Here is a 20,736-nt window from a genome sequence, read left to right as displayed (position 1 = left end):
GGGCACTTAGGTTGGTTTCATATCTTTGCAAATGACATGAATAGACAATTCTCAAAAGAAGATTTTTTTTTCTTCAGCCAACAAACATAAAAAAGTGCTCGACATCACTAATCATCAGGGAATGCTACTCAGCCATAAAAATAAACAAAATAAGCTATAGTGTCTTTTTTTTTTTTTTTTTTTTTTTTTTTTTGAGACCAAGTCTTGCTGTGTTGCCTAGGCTGGAGTGCAGTGGTCTCGGCTCACTGCAACCTCTGTCTCCTGGGTTTAAGTGATTCTCCTGCCTCAGTCTCCCGAGTAGCTGGGATTGCAGGTGCCTGCCACCACACCTGGCTAATTTTTGTATTTTTAGTGGAGATGGGGTTTCACCACATTGGCCAGGCTGGTTTTGAACTTCTGACCTCAAGCGATCCACCTGCCTCAGCTTTCCAAAATGCTGGGATTACAGGCTTGAGCCACCATCCCCAGCCTATAATGTCTTTTGCAATTGATTTTTTAGAAAGTAAATTGCTTAAGTTCTGTAATTACCTTAGCTGTCAAGACATTCTGGTGAAATTTGTTCTTTTAGTGAGGAAGACCCTGGCTACTCTCTTTACCATTTGAACCCGTGAAATACCAGTAAAAAGTGTTTTTAGAGAGTCTGAAGAAATATATGTATTCTCTATTATCCAAACTCTTCCTATTTGAACTCAGAAACTTAATAGGTTCAGATAATTTTTTAGATAAATGCCTTGTATCTAAATTGTTGCTATTTGCTATCTAAATTGATGGAATAAAACTGATTTAGTAATAAACTTTCAACTCAAAGACCAACTCAATTTAGATAGGGAGGAATACTTGTATTGGGTAATGCTAGCTTTTCTGTATGATGGACTGTTCAAAGGATGAAGATGAAATGGAAATGCCTGTTTGAATTCAAAGAACTGACGAATCTCACATTCTCTGAGAAGCCCCCCTCAGAGGTCTGCGCTTTAGCACCCTAGAGTTGCCTGAGGACTTATTGGGTTCGTAGGGCTTAGTGGGGCTGACTGGAATGGGGAACAGACTACAGTCACAACTCAGAGGGAAGGGAAGGTTTGCTCTCTTGAAATGGGCTTGTCTAAGCTGAAAGTTGGGATTTCCATGGCCACTAGGTGGCTTCAGTTACCTGCAAAGAAAGGTTCAAACCCAAAGGTACTCTGGGGTTGCTTTTCATGCTTTAAGAAGATCATTCCATTTTCGGACTATTTGTTTTCTGAGGGGTAGATGGCAGAAGCAATTGATAAAACTTAAAGTTTTTCAGGATTATCTAGTCTTACCTTCTCATTTTACAGATAAAGAATATTTAGGAAAACTTTCCCAAGTTGACTGAGCTCTATAGGAGCAGCATCAGAGCTAGAACTCAAGTCTCCTGAGTCCTAGTCTAGTTCTTTAGCTGTTGAACCAGTGACAACAATCTATTTTTTATTCCTCTCAAGTAATACGACAGGGTTGCATGTCACTGACTATGCCTGAGTCCTGGAGATGATGTGTATTGGAATGTTGTGTTTAAGGCAGGTGGCGAAGTGGATGTTGGTGACCATCTTATGGGCAGAACTGAGCAATTGTAGTATCTACTCCCAACCCAGTTGAGCTTTTAGATTAATGAAATGACTACCTGCCATGATCCACAGTTGGGGAGTTTTAAACATTTTTGTTCATTCTGCATAAGCCTAGACTCTTACATGCCATATCTGTTATATACTTTATGTCCTTTTCTCTTCTTCAGATGAATAGCAACATTTAAAAATCTTCTTTTCTCTCACAATTTTTCTATTTTTGTTTACTTTTAGAGACAAGGTCTTTCTATGTTGCCCAAGCTGGATTCAAACTCCTGGGCTTAAGTGATTCTTTGCCTCTTCAAGTAGCTGGGAGTACAGGCATGTGTTACTGTGCCCAATTTATTATTTTTGATTAATATCTAACCTTTAGAACTGAGTAGACAATACTTTAAAAAAAATCAAAAGTTTCTGTAGAAAACCTAACAAACAAAAGTGAGTCAAACAAATCCATTATGTATCAACTCAAAATGGCTTATCACGATGTTGAATTTTTTTGTTTTTCTGGCAAACTTAGGGAGGAAGCAAATACAGTAATCATCTCAGCTACTTTTTATGACAAAAACTTACAACTTTAAAAAAATTGTGTGCTAAAATTCTCCATAATTTATATATTATGGCTAGTTTCTAGAGCAAAACAGACCTCAAGTAGCCTTAGAGAGAAGGAAGAGTGAAAGAATGGGGAGTAAAAAAGATAATGAGGATGAGAAGAGTGATAGAGAAAGAGCTAGTAAGTGGGACAATTGGCTGCTTCTAGCTAAAAGTGAAGAGAAAGAGAGAACAAACCAGAGGGCCACTTGAATAGGAGAGCGTGTGAAGGAAGCTTTGATGGGAGGACCTGGGAAAGAGGGCAAACATGAATCCTAAAGGTAGAGAGGGAAGAGGATGAGGAAAGACCAGGGGGCACTTTTTTTTCTGCAAGACCTCCGATGGCTTCCCACATCAACTTTGTTGGTTTTCTGTCCCCTGGATTGTTCTGTCTTCACTCCTGTGCCTCATTCCTGGTCTTCAGCCAGCCAGCAGCCCCGCTCCATCTCTTGGTCCATTGTACCTCCAAAGTGTTGTTCACATGCTTATTACGGAAATGCCAAGTGGTAGCTGGAAGGAGGATTAAAAACAGTACTTAAAATGCTCTTAGAGCAGGATTTGCTTTGTAGTTAGGTCCCCAAAAGTGGTAGCTATTATAATAATTAAGCTTTTTTCCCGGCCTTAGTGGACCTTAACATTGGGAATACTTCTGTGAATACAAATCATGTTTGAAACATTTGAATTGAGTCTTTGAAGTAAAACTTTAGAAATAGATATATAGTTATTTTCTTAATGGTGTGTTGATGCTGAATTGAGTAAAAATATAGTTGGTCAAGACTAACTCTACCGAAATTTAAAATTATGTCTCATTTTCTCTTCCTTATTGTAGTGATTTAAAGGGAGTGATAGTCACTCTGAGTGATGATGGGCACTTGCAGTGTTCATACCTGGGGACAGATCCTTCTCTGTTCCAAGCTCCAAACGTTGAATCTCGAGAAGTAAACTATGATGAACTTGATGTAGAAATGAAAGAACTTCAGAAGATCATCAAAGATGTTAACAAATCACAAGGTATCTCATTTGCAGCTTTTTATTATTTTAGTATTCATTGTGAAATTCATATTATCTTGTAGATAGATATTATTTTGTGTATTTGTTAATTTTCTCCTCTAGGCTTAATTAAAATCATATTTGTAAAAACAGTATTGCTCTTTAGCACACAAGGTCTTTATGTCTACTTTGTATGTTATGGCTTCTGAAAATGTATTTTATTTAAGAAAGTGCTTTTGTTGTTAATGTTTCATGGGCAGCACTATCTAGTTTTTTTCTTTACATGCTAAGAAAGGAAGAAGTACTTCTTTGGGTGGTGGTTTTAGGCCTTGAGAAGAGCATTAAAGTTTAGACTGGTCATTTATTAACTTCTGATACTCCTGAAACAACTTTAGTTCTTCTTTTAAAAGAAACCAAAGCACGTGAGCTACCATTTTGTTACTGCAAATGTAGTCATTTGCAGCTTAGTGACATAATTTATGTTTGTAGTTAATTAACCATCCAAATGGTGTGTAGCTTGCGGTATGCTGATTTCTAATGACTCAGAGGCTGATGATATTTTCAGTTCCCAAGTTTTGAATAACTCAATATTATCTTACTTTGGGACTCACAAGGGTATAATTTTTTTGTAAATTAAAAGGAGAAACAAAACACCAATCCTGCAGTTTGAGTTGGACATGTGAAAAGCATTACTTCAAGTTCCCTTTTCAGGGTCAGGTAAAAGTATTTTTTTAATGAGAAAAAATATGGACTATTTTCACATAAAAGAAATGTTAAAACAAGTAGAAATAATAAAAGAAGCAGAGCATCAAAAGCCAACCAAAACAACAGAGCCAATCTTAATCCTGATCCAATAATTTTACTAGATTTATGTACTTTTGAGTCTATGTTACCAACATTGTATTCCTCTGGTCCTGAGGAATTGAGATAATATATTTTTAAAATACAAATCTTAAAATAAAGTTATTATGCTTTGGTTTCACACATTCTTTTAGAAAGTTTTGAAAGTAAACCAGTGAAGTTCAGGTCTTTCAAGTACCTCCAATTACTTAAAAATCTATTTGTTGTTAGCGCTGCCATGTCAAATAGAGAGTGGTTAAAATTGGATGTGTCATATCACAGTATATAATTTTTTGTTTCAATTTTTGTTACTAGCATTTTTGGGATTAATAGAATTATAAGTCTTGTTTTGTCATTTAAAAATATAATTGGGGAAGGGTGGCATAGGCATGAAACATGAAATTTCCAGAGTTCATTAAATAATAAGGCTTTCATTTCAAATTTTGTCCTGAGATTTTGCCTTTTCCATAGTAATGTTCCAATAATATTTTGATTAACATTAATTGAATATGAAATTTCTCAGAAAATCCCTTACAGCTAAAAGTTATTTCTTGGTGGTTATAGTGATGACCTTGGGTGAGAAAGTTTAGGCTGTTTTACTTGTCATTACCTTGATCCTTCAGTATGTCTTAAAATAACTGCTAATTAAGTTAGGGATACACCCACAGACTTAGGTGCAAAGTGCATGATTTACATAACCTCAATTTTTAATTAATGTTTGAAGTTCCTTGCCCCTTCTGTGCCACAATCATTTAGTTTTATTTCTGGGAAAGAAACAAAGGGAAACTTTTTAAACTGAGAGGTATTTAAAACATTTTATTTCTAGATATGGAAAAAAATTTAGTATCTTGTACCCTTATAAAACCATGGTATGTTTGTTTATTAAAATACCTGTAATTATATAAAAGCACAAAATTGTTTTATCACAGTTTTAGCTTCTCTTTATTATGAGAAGTTAAAACGCTGAACTTTTTGATGACCCCATTATTCATTTTAATGTCACTTATTTTAGTTTGGGGGCTTTAACTTACAAAAAATGTTCATAGCCTTGTGGGTTATGTTCAGTACTTAAAGCTTTTAAAAGTGTTTTCAAAGGAAGAGTTGCAGCAAAATTTAAAGCCAGTTTAAAGAGTACATTTTGTTGTACACATGGTATATATTATCTACTGTAATAAAAGTGTTTTTGAAGCTGATTTTATGTGTGTAAGTTATAAGAGGAATGTATGTTGTAAGCATGAAATCATAGTAATAATTTCTGCATGGCTCATGGATTCTGAAGCTTTTCATACTCAACTCATTAATGTGAATCCTGCCTAGTATTTTTGTTACTGGTAGTCAACAACATCTACTGGTAGGAACTTTCAAAGACAGAATTTTATTTATGATTTAGATAGTTGATCATGTTGTCTACCTGGCGTGAGTATGAAGGACTGAGTGCAACATTGAGATGGGTGCCCATACAGCTGTGTCTTCAGAAAGGGACAGAGAGCAGTAAGACGTGGGGATATAAATGAAAGTCTGCACTCCATTTGAAATGTCCAGGATAACTAAGCTGATGATACCACTGAGTAGTAGAATCATTTGTATTTTGTGACATTGTTCATTTAGGATTCTGTCTGGGTACATGTCACAAGATACCCAAATAAGATAGAGGTTTCTTTCTTTCTCTTGCAAAAGAAACCCAGTGATGGGCAGTGCAGCGTTGGCTTGGCAGTTCCACAGTCATCAGGGACTCTTGATTCCTTCTATCTCGGAGTCATATATTGGTCCAGCATGGCTTTTGGAACTCCTGCCCTCGCATCTGTGGCTGAGTCAGCCCCCTTAAGGAGCTTTCTTGGAAGCCACACCCTGAATGGCTCCTACTTAAATCTCACCAGCCACTCCAAGCTGCAAAACTGGCTGGGAAATTACATGACTTAGCTGAGTATTTTGTTGCTTAGAATAAAGTTGGGCTTTAAGTAAAGAAGAATTGAAGAATGGTTATTGGGATGGGCAGTGAACAGCCATTTGTACTCTCATTAAGTTGTGGAAATTCCCATTCCAAATCGTGCAGTTTGGTGGGAATGCCTGATAGCAGTTGTAGGCAGTTCCTTTTCTTGTGAGATAGCTGATTCATATTTTCAGTCAGCCATCCTCAGAGTGTGGGGGATGTTTCCTCTCAGGGTCACAGGGTGATCTCAGCAATTCTAGGTGTTATGTGCAGATATGATTTCCAGGGAAGAATCATCAGGCTATTTCTCCTGAGTCTCTCCTCTTATTAGGGAGGAATAGCTTTCCCAGAAACATGTGCCAGCTCTCTCCACTCCCAACTTCCCTTACCTTCCATCTGCCAGGATTAAGTCCCATGTTCATGCCTAAAACAACAAATGGTCAGTGGAAGGAAATCACGATGATTGGATTTGACCCTGGAGCCTGGAAGGGGTGACTTTCTCTGAGATGAAGGTGAATAGCTCAACAAAATTAGAGTTCCAATACACAGAGGGGGGAGGGAAGAATGGATGTTAAGTAGACAGCCAATAGTTTGATATGTGTATATATTATATGTATAAATATATATAATTTAAAAATGTTTTTTGTTTAAGATCTTTGTTGATACTATGAATAAGTATCTCATTATGCAATATAAACATGTTTAAAATTATGAAAATAACATGTATATGGTAAAAATAATTCAGTACTAAAAGGATAAATAATGAAAGGTGAATCTTTGTTCAACCCAAGATCCTAGTTTCACTCCTTAAAGGCAATCCTTATCAAGAGCTTTTGTGTATTCTTCTAGAAAATATTCGTGTTTATGTAATTGTTTTGACACAAATATGTGCATATTAGACACACTGCACTACATCTTGCTTTTTAAAAATTAATAGATATATTTTGGAGTTTTTTAAATATCCGTATGTAAAGATGGACGGCACCCTTATTTATGACTTTGGGACATTGCATAGTACAGATATACCATGATTTATTTAATAATTAGCCTATTAATAGATATATAGATAATTAGGTTGTTTTCATTTCTGAAAAAATAACTACTAACATTAGAGACCTCCTTGGGCATGGTTATGGGTATTAGATACATTCTTGGGAGTAGAATTAAGTCACAGGATATGTACATTTTACATTTTGATAGTTCTAGCCAACTTACCTTCACAAGGGCTGTACTAATTTGGGCTTCCACTAGTAGTTACAGAGAGGGCATTGAAATTCCTAATGCTGGTCAGTCAATGGCTCACGTCTTAGCGAATATCTGCAGAAAAAGACAATATTTTTTACCATATTATAGAGGGAAAGAATTAGCATCAAGCTTCTAATACTGTAATGCGTTAGTTTTTTCAACTTGTGAGTATGTTTATGGGGTTGTTTTTTATATGTGGTATAGACAAACCTTTAAAGAAAAACTATATACAGAAGGTTTTACTTTATGATTAAATAATATTTCTTTTTTTAAATCACAGGTGTTTGGCCCATGACTGAGAGAGAAGATGACTTGAATGTTTCTGTCGTGGTTTCTCCTAACTTTGATTCAGTTTCTGTAGGTGTACTTGCAGATTTTAAAGGGGTTTATAATAGTGGTAAACTCTGATGAATTAGGACCAAAATGCATTGGTTTAAAGTTTGGTCCTCCAAGTAGACACTTCAGGGAGGATAACAAATTGTAGGCCTTGTTACTTTCTAGATAAAAACATTAGTAGCCCCTTAGTGCCAGTAAGGAGCTCCTTGGGCAGGATTTCTGTTTTAAAAAGAAGTGGGGTTGTGGGGGAAGAGAGAACAGTAGAAAGGGCTTCTTGCCCTAGTTCTAATCCTACTTAAAAATTTTTTTTTTCAAACTTTCTTAGTACCATAGCATTGACGTAATACTAATGTAGCTGAATAATACTGACCCTACCAGATTTTTGTTGGAGATTCAATGAGATAAGGTTTGTGAGTGGCCTAGCTCAAAGTTTGATGATTTCTAGTCTTTAACACATTATGGTGGTGGTAGTGGTAGGGTAGCTTAAGAGTATATAGTTGGTCCAATACTTAATTTTTCCCCTGTTTCTATCTGTGTGACACAAGGCAAGGTACTTAATTTTCTTAGTCTCAATTTTCTCATCCACAAAATGGGAATAATAATAGAATCTACTTTGTTGAATGTTATGATAATTGTTATGATTGTCATTATCATCAAATTACGTTTTACTTCTTTCTACATTGTAATAATCATCAACGTCATCATAATCATTATCATTATCATAACCATCTATGTCCATGAGTTGTCTTGTTCACTGCTGTATCCTTAGTGCTTGCCAAATAATGGGTGCTCAATATATATTTGCTCTATGAATGAGTGAATTAATACAACTGAGAAATAGAAAGGATGAAAGGAGGACTATTCTTGATTATATTACTTCATCTCCGCACTTAAGTTTTCTATAAGCACTTGTTAGGGTGTGATTGATTATATCTCACTGACTGCAGTTTATCTGTGTTTCTACCAACAGATGATCAATTTAGGGAAGTGGTTGAATTCACTCATTTTACCATATTTGGAGTTTATATCATATAATTCTGCTTGGGAAGTGTCTTCATTATTTAGGTATCAGAACATACTTTAAAACATATATCATGAGTGTCAAAAGATTAATTTTAGTATAAACAGCCAATCCAATTTGTGATAAAAATCACATTAACATTGCTATATTATAGTAAATTGAGTACCCAAAAAAGTAGGAATATATATGAAAGAAACATTCACCCAGCTGAGTCACATAGTAAAGGCACTGTTTTAAACATTGGCCATTCAGCACACACCATTTTTCATTCTACCTGAAGGGTGTAGTCTAAGTGGAACATTTCTGCTCAGTTAGCTGACAAATGTACACATATTTTCTTGCTGTGGAAGTGACTTTTTTTTCCTTTGGGCAACTTATATAAGTTTTTCTAGGTTCTCTTCAACATAGGCTATTTGGAATGAGGAATTCCCTTTCTGTTTTTTAGGAACTTTTAGTCTTTGTAGGAAAATTCCTTATGTAGTAGCACTATGTTATAATGTATATTTCCCTATTGGTAACCCTGAATGCTATTTCCTCTTAAGTAGGTGTCTCTTTCCAGCTTCATTTTCCCTGTGTTACTATTTTTTCTTTCTTAAGAGATTTCTTGAGAGTATCATATTCATCTCATTGGAAAACATTAGCCCTACAATTTATGTGGCTTTGGTGCCATGACGTCTTCTTATAGCCATTTCTTTCTTGCTATAGTTTTATGTTCCCAAAGGACTGCTGTCCTTGAAGTATCTAGGTGTTTAGTCATGGATTGAAATGAGCAGGAAACAGGAGATGTTGATTTCTCTTCTATCTAGATCTGTGGATAGCTAAATGTAAAATAGTTCCTGGATTTTAGGTATTATTAGAGCACAAAGCCTGGATTAATATTTTGCTTTGAATCATTATTATGAATGCACACATCTCAAAAAAGTAATATAATTTATATGAGAATGGAGTCTTTCTTAGAGGAGATAAGCATTGCTATCCCATCTTCCTGATTGAGAAGCTAGATCATAGTTTAAATATGGTTTCCTGTGGAGCCATAAGTAGAATATGAATCTCTCAACTTTGAATTCTGCTGATGCTCATTACATCATAGGATCCCCATTGCTTAGAAGTGGCTTAGTTTTTCTTAGTTAAAAATACTTCAAGTAAAAAAATGCAATGGATCATATTCATTGGTTGGATAGAGACATAATTTTAATTGGTCCCCAGAATTCATAACGGTATTATTAGAAAATATGTCGCCCCTTAGTCTTATTCTATCATAGAGCATTTTCCCCTACCAATGTATCACTCTAAAAAATAAGTTATAAGTGATAAGGGAAGTGTTTTATGTATTATATTATACTATGTATTCTTTAAGAGGAAGGAGCAGGTAACACAAGGTGACGCTCAAAGAATGCCTATTGAATTAGTTTATGATATGCACCGGTTAAAAAAAAGTTTCCCTTCCCTTCCCTCCATTCCCCTCCCCTCCCTGTCCCTTTATTTTTGAGACAGAGTCTCGCTCTTTCACCCAGGCTGGACAGAAGTGGCGTGATCTTGGCTCACTGCAACCTCCGCCTCCCGGGTTCAAGCGATTCTCCTGTCTCAGCCTCCCGAGTAGCTGGGATTACGGGTGCCTGCCACCACGCCCAGCTAATTTTTGTATTTTTAGTAGAGACGGGGTTTCATCATGTTGGCTAGGCTGGTCTCGAACTCCTGACCTCAGGTGATCCACCCGCCTCGGCCTCCCAAAGTGCTAGGATTACAGGTATGAGCCACTGCGCATGGCCTACTTTTATTTTATGGGTGTAAGGCCACTCAATCTTTATATCATTAGCTGCATGTCTTAGATACATGTTATTAATCAGAATAACACATACCTTACGCAGGGTGAAAATACACGGACCTGAAAGAATGGCATAATATTTTTCTGGGACATACAGGGAGGTCTTCTTCTATGCAATATAAATAACAAATTAATAGAATTAATACTTTCAATATTTAAGTAAATCTGGGAATGGAGTGGTTTGATAAAATATGTGACCTTTTCTTTCCTTTTTAGGGGATGAGTTTTTTTTTTTTTGAGACGGAGTCTCTGTCGCCCAGGCTGGAGTGCAGTGGCGTGATCTTGGCTCACTGCAAGCTCCGCCTCCCGGGTTCATGCCATTCTCCTGCCTCAGCCTCCCGAGTAGCTGGGACTACAGGCGCCCGCCACCGCACCAGGCTAATTTTTTGTATTTTTAGTAGAGACGGGGTTTCATGGTGGTCTCGATCTCCTGACCTCGTAATCCACCCACCTCAGCCTCCCAAAGTGCTGGGATTACAGGCGTGAGCCGCCGCGCCCGGCCTAGGGGATGAGTTTTTAAATATTAGCTTATGACTTTCCGGACGAAGACATCAAAAAAGCCAGATTGTCTCTTTTAGTCTGTGATTAGAGTAATAAATCTTTTATAGTTTCCTATTTTGATAGTAGGAAATGTACATTGCACTAATTGTGTTCACTCACTGCTGTGTAATATTGAAATCATTCTTTCTTGTCTTCTCAATTCTGTGTTTACAGCAAGCGACCGATGTTGAGGTGGGAACTGACCTTGTCCCTTCTGTCACGGTGAAGGTATTGTACCAGATTTTAGACTGTAATGTGCAAACAATATGATTTATTTCGTCACATCTGTCACTGTTGATAACTTGTAAGTAGCTTACAGAATTGTAAAATAAACACTTGGCATTTGTAGATTTTTCCCCAGCCTTGAATAGTGAATAGAAAACCTTTACTGTTATTTGCAAATATAAAACTGATAATTGCATTTATAGCAATATGTATATAATATAAATAATTATTATGAAGTACTGTTACCATTATTTAAATGTGTAGCATGATCCAGGCTTTTTTCTTTGGAAATAAAGTTAACATTTTAAATCTGCTAAAGGAATTGTGTCATCACCATTCATAATAGACCAATCAAGTAGCATCATACATAGTATACTGTGAATTGATATTGGAGAAGCACGGGGATGCTAATATCTTTCTTCTACCTATAATTATGTGGTGTTTGAAAAGAATTTCCAGCCATCTCTCTGCCATAACTTTAAGTGGATGTATTTACAGAAAGAAAATATTAAATGAAGATGCCACAAAGTTAGAATGGTAACAAATTGATAGTCTGGAAAATAGAATATTAAGGATGTGATTTTGGTTAAGATTTTTAGTCCTGTCATTGTAGAATTTTAGAACTAGAACTTAAATGTAGAACCTTCTTAAAGCATTTAGATTAAAATATGGTAATCAGTCAGCACATTATTAAGCTGAAAATATTTATCACTGCCCAGACCTTGGAAGCAAGGGAAGGTTGTGGATTTTGGCAATTCACTTAGTCAAAACTTGGATGGGGCTTTATATTTTCTTAGATTATGGGTTGCTGTCCTTGGAGGAGCTTGACAGGGCACCAAGCTTTACCAATTGTGTTCGCTTACACTGGAACCAGCGGGTGGCCCAAATGTGGAGATCTTTGGTCGAACTTGAAGAGAGCTGAATCTTGCAACAGTTTCCTAAGCTAAGTTTTTTGGATTCTTGCCACTGGAAACAAGGGTGGTCTTTCCCCAACCTCCTTTCCCCCAATCCAATCAAAGGCTCTATCTCATTAATACTTCTGAATCTGGAAAGGCATTAGTGGCAAGAAATCAAACACTTAAGAAAAAGAAATAACTGTCGAGTTCAGGAATGATTTGTACTTTTGTATAGGGATACCTCTTTTATATCTATCTACTGATAACATTCAGACACATACATGTAATAATTTAGGAGTGCACTGTTAATTGCAATAAGAGATCTTGTGCCTTAACTAGATAACATTGCTCATGCTAATTGTACCCCCAGCCAACCAGGAATTAGCACCGTAAGTAAACATACCTTTCCCTCCCATGCAGTTCTTAAGCTTTCATGTGTAGTAGCCACCTTAAAATGATGGCATGACACTACTGGAAAATTCTCCTTCCATTCGTGGAAATTACTGTATTTGAGAATACCTAAGTCACAATTGTCTTTCTCATTGCCATTATAAAAGCATGAGAAAGAATGCAACAGGCAAGGGTTGCAGAAAATTGGCGGGACTCACACAGCAGACACAATGACTTCCTGATCCTGTCTGACAGTTTCTATACAAATTTCTACTATAAATCTCTCCTTATGACCTTTTATAACAACAGCAGCCAAGATATATAACCATGCAAGTTTCCATCATAATAAATCCTGTTAATTGAGAAAATTTTTCCATCCGTTCCAAGTGAATGAAGATGTGTCTACCTTGAGTATGTGTGCATGATGCGTGACCATCTATTCCAGGCAACTAGGCGAGTGGTTGTTCATACCTGGCCTTTGGTGTCATATTTATATATCTAGGATAAAAATTTGTTATTATATTTCCTAAGGGTTATATTTCATAAGAGGCAGAAAATAGCATGGAAAATTCTTGTGTCATTGTTTTATATTTTCTCCTTAATATTCTATAATTATTTTCCTGTTAAAATATAAGACTTATGATCTAGCCAAGTCTTTAACTCTTATTTGGCTCAAACACAACTATTCTTTGTTACTGTTGTTATTTTCATTACCTATCTCCTTGATTTGTATTTCTTGAAAGGGCCTAGCCCATTGTTGGGGTTCAGTAAATATGTGCATGAGAGCTATCATGATTGTGCAACTAAACCAAATGCAAACCCTTCTTGTTACAATATAAAATTCTGTGATTATTGTCTGAGTAGACATCGTTGTGCCAGGAAAATCCAGACTGCTCTTTTTCAAATGGCTTATTACTACTTAAAGGAATTTTCATTTTTACTTAAAACTGAGCTCTCATGAGACTTTCCTAGTCACTATTTTCAACTCTCTACTTGGATTGATGCCTTTGCACAGGTTATTTACCTTCTCTGAACCTCTATTTTTTAAACCGTAAAATAGGGATACTTTTTCATCTGCAAAGTTATTTTGAGTCTTAACCACAGTTGGTTAAAGGCATGGGCTCTGGATTCTGGCAGATAGCAGTTAAATTGTGGTTCTTCCACTTACAATCAAAGTGGCCTTGGGCAAATTACTTAGCATCTCTGAGCCACAGTCTTTTGTAAAATGGTTTATGATGGTACCTGTCAAACATTTTTGTAAAGAGTAAATTAAATAATGGCACATAAATAATTTGTTAGCATGGTTCCATGAGTATAGAAAATTGCTAATGTTTTTTAATCATTAATATTATTCATTTTATTTAAAAATATATGTACAGACTAGTATATTATTGTAATAGTAAAATATTTAAATTGTGTCTTGTTTGTTTAATGGACTAGCTAGTTGAAAGAAAGTTGTTTGTAGCACTTGTATAGTGTCTTCCTGCCATAATAACCATCAGGGTTTTACTAAAAAGGTATTATGTTTACAATGGCCAGACATCATTGAGGAAGTTTAGTTTGTGGCATGATGATTCCCTATGTATTCCCAGGATTTACAAAGTAAAAATTGAGGATTCATTGTTCATGGTGTTTATCATATTTAATTGCATCAATAGTTGTCTTAAAAATTTTCCTTTGCAAGTCAAAATGTTTATGTTTTTAACTTATTTTTAAGTTGTGCAGAATACTCACATCACTTAAAATTAATACATTTACTGAATCTAATATGTTCGTAATGTTTGTGGGCCACTTGTATATTCTTATATATATAAAAATATTATACATATTTAATCAAGGAAGAGGTGATACATGTTTTTTATTGAAAAGAAACTTCGAAACTACTTTTCTTAACAATAAGAATGGTCTTTGAATTATGTTAATGTATGTGTGTGTCTCATATAACAAAGTCTAATAACTAGACTGAACTGCCGTACAGAAAAGGTACCATATAGAATGGTGGTTTATTTTATTTAATTTTTTTTCTCATGACATACGGGTCACCATGATAGAACATTTTAAAATAGCTTTACTTAGATATAATTTAGATACTATATTATTCACTTAGTTAAAGTTACAATCCAATGATTTTTAGTATAGTGTATTTACAGAATTTTGCAACTATCACCACAATTTAATTTTAGAACATTTTATCCCACCTAAAAGAAATGCCATACCCGTTAGCTGCCATTCCCCATCTCTCTCATCCCTAAGCAACTCCTAATTTACTTTATTTCTCTATAGATTGCCTATTCTATATATTTCATATAAATGGATCATACAATATGTGGTTCTTTGTGACTAGATTTTTTCACTTAGCATCATGTTTTCAAGGTTCACCCATGTTGTGGCATGTAAATGAAATAATGCACATACATTTGTTAGTATGGTTCCATGAATATAGAAAACTGCTAATGGTTTTTATCATTAATATTATTCATAATGTATTTCATTTCTTTTATTGCTGAACAATATTTCATTGTATGAATATCACATTTTGTTTATTCATTCATCATGATGGGAATTTGGATTATTTCTGCTTTTTTGGCTATTAGCATATTGTTGCTATGAACATTTGTGTATAAGATTTTGGGTGGACATATGTTTTCATTTCTCTTGGTATAGCATTGTGAAGTTATATGTTAAATTTATGTTTAACCTTTGAAGAAACTGCCAAACTTTTCTTAGAGTAGCTGTACCAATTTACATTTTCACTGGCAATATATGAGGGTTCCAGTTTCTCCACATCATTGCTAACACATGGTATTGTCTGTCCTTTTGATTATAGCCATTTTATTGGGTACGTAGTAGTATCTCATTGTGGTTTTTAGTTTGTATCTCCTTCATAACTAAGGATATTGAGCATCTTTGCACATACATATTGCCAATCTTTATTCTTTTGAGTAAAGTCTGTTTAACTTTTGTGCACAGTTTCTACTTGATAGAATATTTTAATCTATTACTTACTGTATTATGTTTTGTGACTACTCATTTTTTCCTCAGGTAATATTTTCTAATTATTTGCTAGTTATGTTTAAATAGTTATGATAGTCTATCAATTTGAATAAAATGTAATTTTCTATTGATAACAATTTCTGTTTCCTTAGGTCACACTGCAGAACAGAGTGATATTGCAAAAAGCCAAATTATCAGTCTACGTGCAATCACCATTAGAATTGACTTGTGATCAGTTCACCTTTGAATTTATGAGTAAGTTTTTTGTTTTGGCTGAAAGTTTACCATGGTGTGAATTTTTAAAAAATACTAGTTTGCTCATTTAATGGCTATTATTTCATGTCTGAATGGTGAGATTGGGATCATCCCAAAATCAATGATTGTGTTGTTTTGCTTATATTTTCCCTCTTAGCATCAGCATGAATGTTCAATCAATGATTGTTGGGTCAAATTAATCTTTTACGATTACAGATTTCTAGGTGCTTTTCTGAACTTGTTGGACCTATAATTGTTTTTGATTTATTTGTTTATTTTTGAGACAGGGTCTCATTCTCATTGGCCCAAGCTGGAGTGCAGTGGCACCATCATGGCTCACTGCAGCTTCGACTTCCTGGGCTCAAGTGATCCTCCCACCTCAGCCTCCTGAGTAGCTGGGACTACAGGAAAACACCACCTGACTAATTTTTTGTATTTTTAGTAGAGACGGAGTTTCACCATGTTATCCAGGCTGGTCTCGAACTCCTGGGCTCAAGCAATCTGCCTATCTCGGCCTCCCAGAGTACTAAGATTACAAGCGTGAGCCACCGCTCCTGGCCTGTTTTTAAATACTAAAATTTAGAAGGCTTTCTTTATTGGTGTTTCTTTAGTGATCTATTTATTGAATCAGTAATGTTTGAAGAATTAATATGGACTTCGGAGTTTGGCCTGAGTTTGAATCCATCTCTAACACTCACTTGATGTGTAACTGTAGGCAAAAACTACATTAGTAATCACTTGGAGCCTCATTTATTTTAATCTACAAAAAGGGGGTAATGATATTTGTTTTACAAGGTTGTTTTGAGGATTTAATTAAAAAGTAAATCTATAAAATATATTCATAATAATGCTTAAAATAGTAGACATGTCATTAATGGCAACTCTTAGTAAGGTTTCTTTGTATAGAATCTCTTACTCCCAACCATTTATATCCAAATTGTCATTAGTCCTGTTAAGATAATCTGACTTACCTTTCAAGTCTTTTTTCTTTTTTTAGTTTACTATAGCTTTTCTGCTAAGGCTTCTATCTCTTATTCACAAAGTCAAGAACATATCTTTCTTTTTTTGCCTCCACATTACCAACCCATAGCTGAGTGCCTGCCGTTAGTAGGAATTCAACAAATCTTTGTAGAATGAATGAATAAATGATTGAATGAAGTAACCTCATAGGTGATACCCAGCCATTGAACTTTTGCTTGCATTTCTGATTTTGTATAACACTTCCAATTTGTCTTTCTAAAATACATTCTAAATAATTTATTTTTTCCATTTATTATGGCTCTCTAATACAGGTTGGAGGCCAAATATGTTAACATAGATGAGCACGCACAATCTGTTAAGTGGCTACTGTGTAACACTCCCTCATCCATTTTCTCCTTCAGTCTATGTTCTACCCATGATAAATTGCTATTTTCCTCCCAAATTCTCTTGCCCTTTTGTGTACCGTTTTCTCTGTTCATGCTGTCTGTTCCTCGAAGTAAAGAGCAGCAGTGGTGTAGAATGCCAGTTTCTTTGTACCTTGTTCTGGAGTTAATTCCTAGTAGCTGTGTTACCTTAGGCAAGCTTCTTTTTTTGTTTTTGTTTCTGTTTTTGAGACAGAGTCTCACTCTGTTGCCTGGACTGGAGTGCAGTGGAGCAATCTCGGTTCACTGCAAACTCCACCTTCCAGGTGTCACCATGCCCAGCTAATTTTTTTGTATTTTTAGTGGAGATGTGGTTTTCTCATGTTGGCTAGGCTGGTCTCGAACTTCTGGCCTCACGTGATCCGCTCACCTAGGCCTCCCAAAGTGTTGGGATTACAGGCATGAGCCACTGTGCCCGGTCTTAGGCAAGCTTCTTAATCTCTCTGTATTTCAGTTTTCTCATGCATAATAAATGAGGACAATAATAGTATCAACCTCACAGGTTTGTTGTGAAGATTTAAAGAGTTACTTCATGTAAAATGCTTATGACAGTACCTGGCATGTGGTGAGTGCTTATTAAATTTTAACTGTTGTTAATAACAATTGCCCCAAATTATGTAATTTATATTATTTTTACATTGCTTATAGCACCAGATTTGACTAGAACAGTAAGCTTTTCTGTTTATCTGAAAAGAAGTTATACACCATCAGAATTGGAAGGAAATGCTGTTGTTTCTTATTACAGACCAACAGGTAAACATACAGGCTTAATCATTACTTTAAGTTGTTGGAGTTATGAGTAAAATGTTTACGCATTTAAGATGAGAAAACATACTATGAAATATCATTAAATGAGAAAATGTTATTTTCTACTGTTAAGTAAAATCATGTTTTCATTACTTTTATGTGTTATGAGTAGTTCGTGATAAGGCTATTTAGCTGATTTCCATATGTAATGTTTGGTTCCCTCTTTTCAGTTAATAGCAAATCTGATACATTTTTATTCCTAATAGAAGAATGTTATCTAGTCAGACTTCATTTATTTGAACTAAAGGCTAGCATTGATGCAGGATTTTTGCTCCTTAGTTCAGCTATATCTGCATTCTTACTTCATGACCAGGAAGAATTAGGCATGCGGACACAGTGAAGAGTGAAGAGGGTGGAATTTTTAAAGCGGGTTTCCACCTCACAAATTGAATACCAGGGCTCCCACACATGAGCTGAGGCCAGTCTCCTCCCCTGCGTAAGGCGCGAATTCCTTGTGGCCCCACGCCATTTCCCCAGTGCGCTCGCGGGCATGTCCAGGCAAGCCATAGGTAGTATCTGAAAAGGCAACATTCGATTGGCTAAAATACATTATTCAGAAAGAATCAACTGGGAAAGGGCAGGCACACAGGGGCAGAAGTTCTTCTGGGTTTTGGGTTTCATCCAGGAGCAGCAGTACGGTCTTTCATCCCTCAGGCTGTTTTAAGCCTGAAGGTAAGGTTTCACCTGGGACCTTTCCATATTTGCTTAGGCGTTTGTCTGCCTCCTGCCTCTATCAGTATGAATTAGTAGAAAATAATATTATGGATTACTCCAACATTAGGGCAGTAATCAGAGTTTTAGACACTGTTTTAGTGACTAAATAAAACTCTTTAGCATCTTATGTGTTAAAATACTTAAGAACAGATCTTTTAAAACTTAGTCTGCATTTTTCAACCATTTTTGGCTATTATGCTTTTCTGCAATTTAAAAGACAGAATTTAAAAGATTACTAATCATTGGTATTGGTTGAAAGTGAATTAGAAATTAACATTGAGAGAGTCTACAGAATGCCAAGAGAAGCAAAAAGAGACATTATCAGTAGTATTATTTACTTAAATTATTATAAAAAAGAGGAACTGGATTGACTTTAAAGGGGAAAGTTAAAAGAAAATAAAATAAATTCAAAAAGTAACTGGAAATATTAATATTATGTATTTTCCCCTTTATTGAGTCTTTTTTGCTGTTTGGCTAGATCATGTATCTTTGTTTTTTTTTTTCCACATTTACACTGGAATAACATTCTCATAGACTTCTGAGAATGGAAATATAAATAAATGTATTGTTGGGTTTCATTTATTTATGTTATACTCTCAATTGTGAATTGACTTGTGTTTGATTGGAGAGTGATTTAAGTCATTTGTGAGAATCTTGAAATTTTAATTTGTATTTTAAGCAGATATGTGTCAAATTTGTGTTGTAACTGTACCACAGATAATTTGTTGCATTCTTTTCCCCCTACCCATTTTTGCATTGCCTGTGATGGATAGATCGAAATCCTGATGGTAAGTGTAAAGATAATTTAGAAAAAAATGAATTTCAGAACTGAAATTTATTTGATGAATTGAATTGGTATTATACCATGAATGAACTCTTTTTATGGACTGCTCTTTTAACTAGAAAAAGTTCTTTAGGATGATACAGTGCCTTGATTCTGCTATGGAGAGCATAGTAGATGTTTCCACAGAGACTTGTCATTATTAGTTGTTTCGGAATCATGAGAAAGAATGAAATTAGGAGTAAGAATAGAATGTCTTTTTTGAAAAATATTAAAGGTGTTATTGACAACTTATTTCTGCAAGTCATTGGTTATTTAGCTGCATGCTCTGTTATTTTACCTAAAAGAAAGAAAGAGTTTTAAAAAAGAGTGTTTGTCACTGAATTCTAAGTTGTGTTTTTCTACATGCTCCAAGAGATTCACCTCTCTGTGATAAGAATGGTGTGTGTGTTCGCTCTGTGGGCCTGTTCCTTGTCTTGTTTAGAATTTGTAGAGGAATGTTATCAAACATCTGACTCCCTCTAACTTGCTTGGGTCAGTGTTGTTACTCACTTTGTTTTCCCCAAATCTTTTGCTTGACTCTGCTATGATTCTGATCACAATATGAGCTTAATTAAGTTTGTTCCTTAGGTTCTCCTTGTAGGTTTTGAGCTTTTTGAGGGCAGGGGTCAAGCACTCATCTTTGAATTGCATACTAACAGAGTACGTAGCAGGCACTACAAGTATCTCTGATTATTTTTCCTCTTAGATATAGACTTAATGTGGTAGTTTATCTTTATAAGTTATTTTAAGATACATTTTAGATAGCAATATTAATTAGTAATAATTAAATAAATATGAAATGTCTTAAAGATTGTGGCAATATTTGCTCATGCAGTTTGGGTGATGCCAACAATCTTAGTTGCATAGCTCATGTCATCTTGATATCTGGAAGGTATATTTATATGAGAAGTGTTTTAATAGAAGTAAATGATTAGCTTAATAACACTAAATATACTTGTCAAATTAGAATTTGGGTCATTAAAAAATAATCTGATATTAATAATGAATATATACATTTTAATTAGCTAGATTGCCTGTAATTTTTAAGATTTTGGACTGAATTTTGTAAAATATCATATTATTATTTAAATGATTAGTTTTAAGTTTAAAAAAATCAGTTAAGGTTATTGTTCAAAGAAATTTATTCCTTCTTACTGTAAATTCAGCCCAAACTATGAGGAAAAAAACCCACAATTTATAGAAATTGTAGTGTTTCAATACAAAGGGAAAGCTGGTTTTAATAATCTCTTTGATATATTTTAAAATTATAATTAAGCTTTAGGGAGTGGAGTTGAAATATTCAGCGGCACCTAGTAGGCAAGAAAATAATATGTTGC

The 20,736-nt window shown here is 35.1% G+C and overlaps 1 protein-coding gene across 8 annotated transcripts in view; it reads left to right on the top strand.

The window, feature by feature from the left end:
- BBS9 (Bardet-Biedl syndrome 9) overlaps positions 1 to 20,736 on the top strand; it is a 483,026-nt gene that overhangs the window by 212,947 nt on the left and 249,343 nt on the right. For 5 of the 8 annotated variants that reach the window (XM_054559335.2, XM_024250179.3, XM_054559330.1 and 2 more), the window contains 6 exons: positions 2,995 to 3,176; positions 7,451 to 7,527; positions 11,067 to 11,120; positions 15,550 to 15,652; positions 17,704 to 17,808; positions 19,350 to 19,364. In XM_054559335.2, the coding sequence (XP_054415310.1) occupies positions 2,995 to 3,176; positions 7,451 to 7,527; positions 11,067 to 11,120; positions 15,550 to 15,652; positions 17,704 to 17,808; positions 19,350 to 19,364 (536 nt within the window). The remainder of the gene's footprint in view (positions 1 to 2,994; positions 3,177 to 7,450; positions 7,528 to 11,066; positions 11,121 to 15,549; positions 15,653 to 17,703; positions 17,809 to 19,349; positions 19,365 to 20,736) is intronic. The other 3 variants (XM_024250180.3, XM_054559334.2, XM_024250181.3) reach the window with 2 other exon arrangements.

The sequence above is a fragment of the Pongo abelii genome, chromosome 6 (genome assembly GCF_028885655.2).
Source record: "Pongo abelii isolate AG06213 chromosome 6, NHGRI_mPonAbe1-v2.0_pri, whole genome shotgun sequence".
Taxonomy (NCBI): Eukaryota; Metazoa; Chordata; class Mammalia; order Primates; family Hominidae; genus Pongo; species Pongo abelii.
The sequence above is the reverse complement of the archived record's forward strand: the minus strand, read 5'-3'. Positions and strand labels throughout refer to the sequence as shown.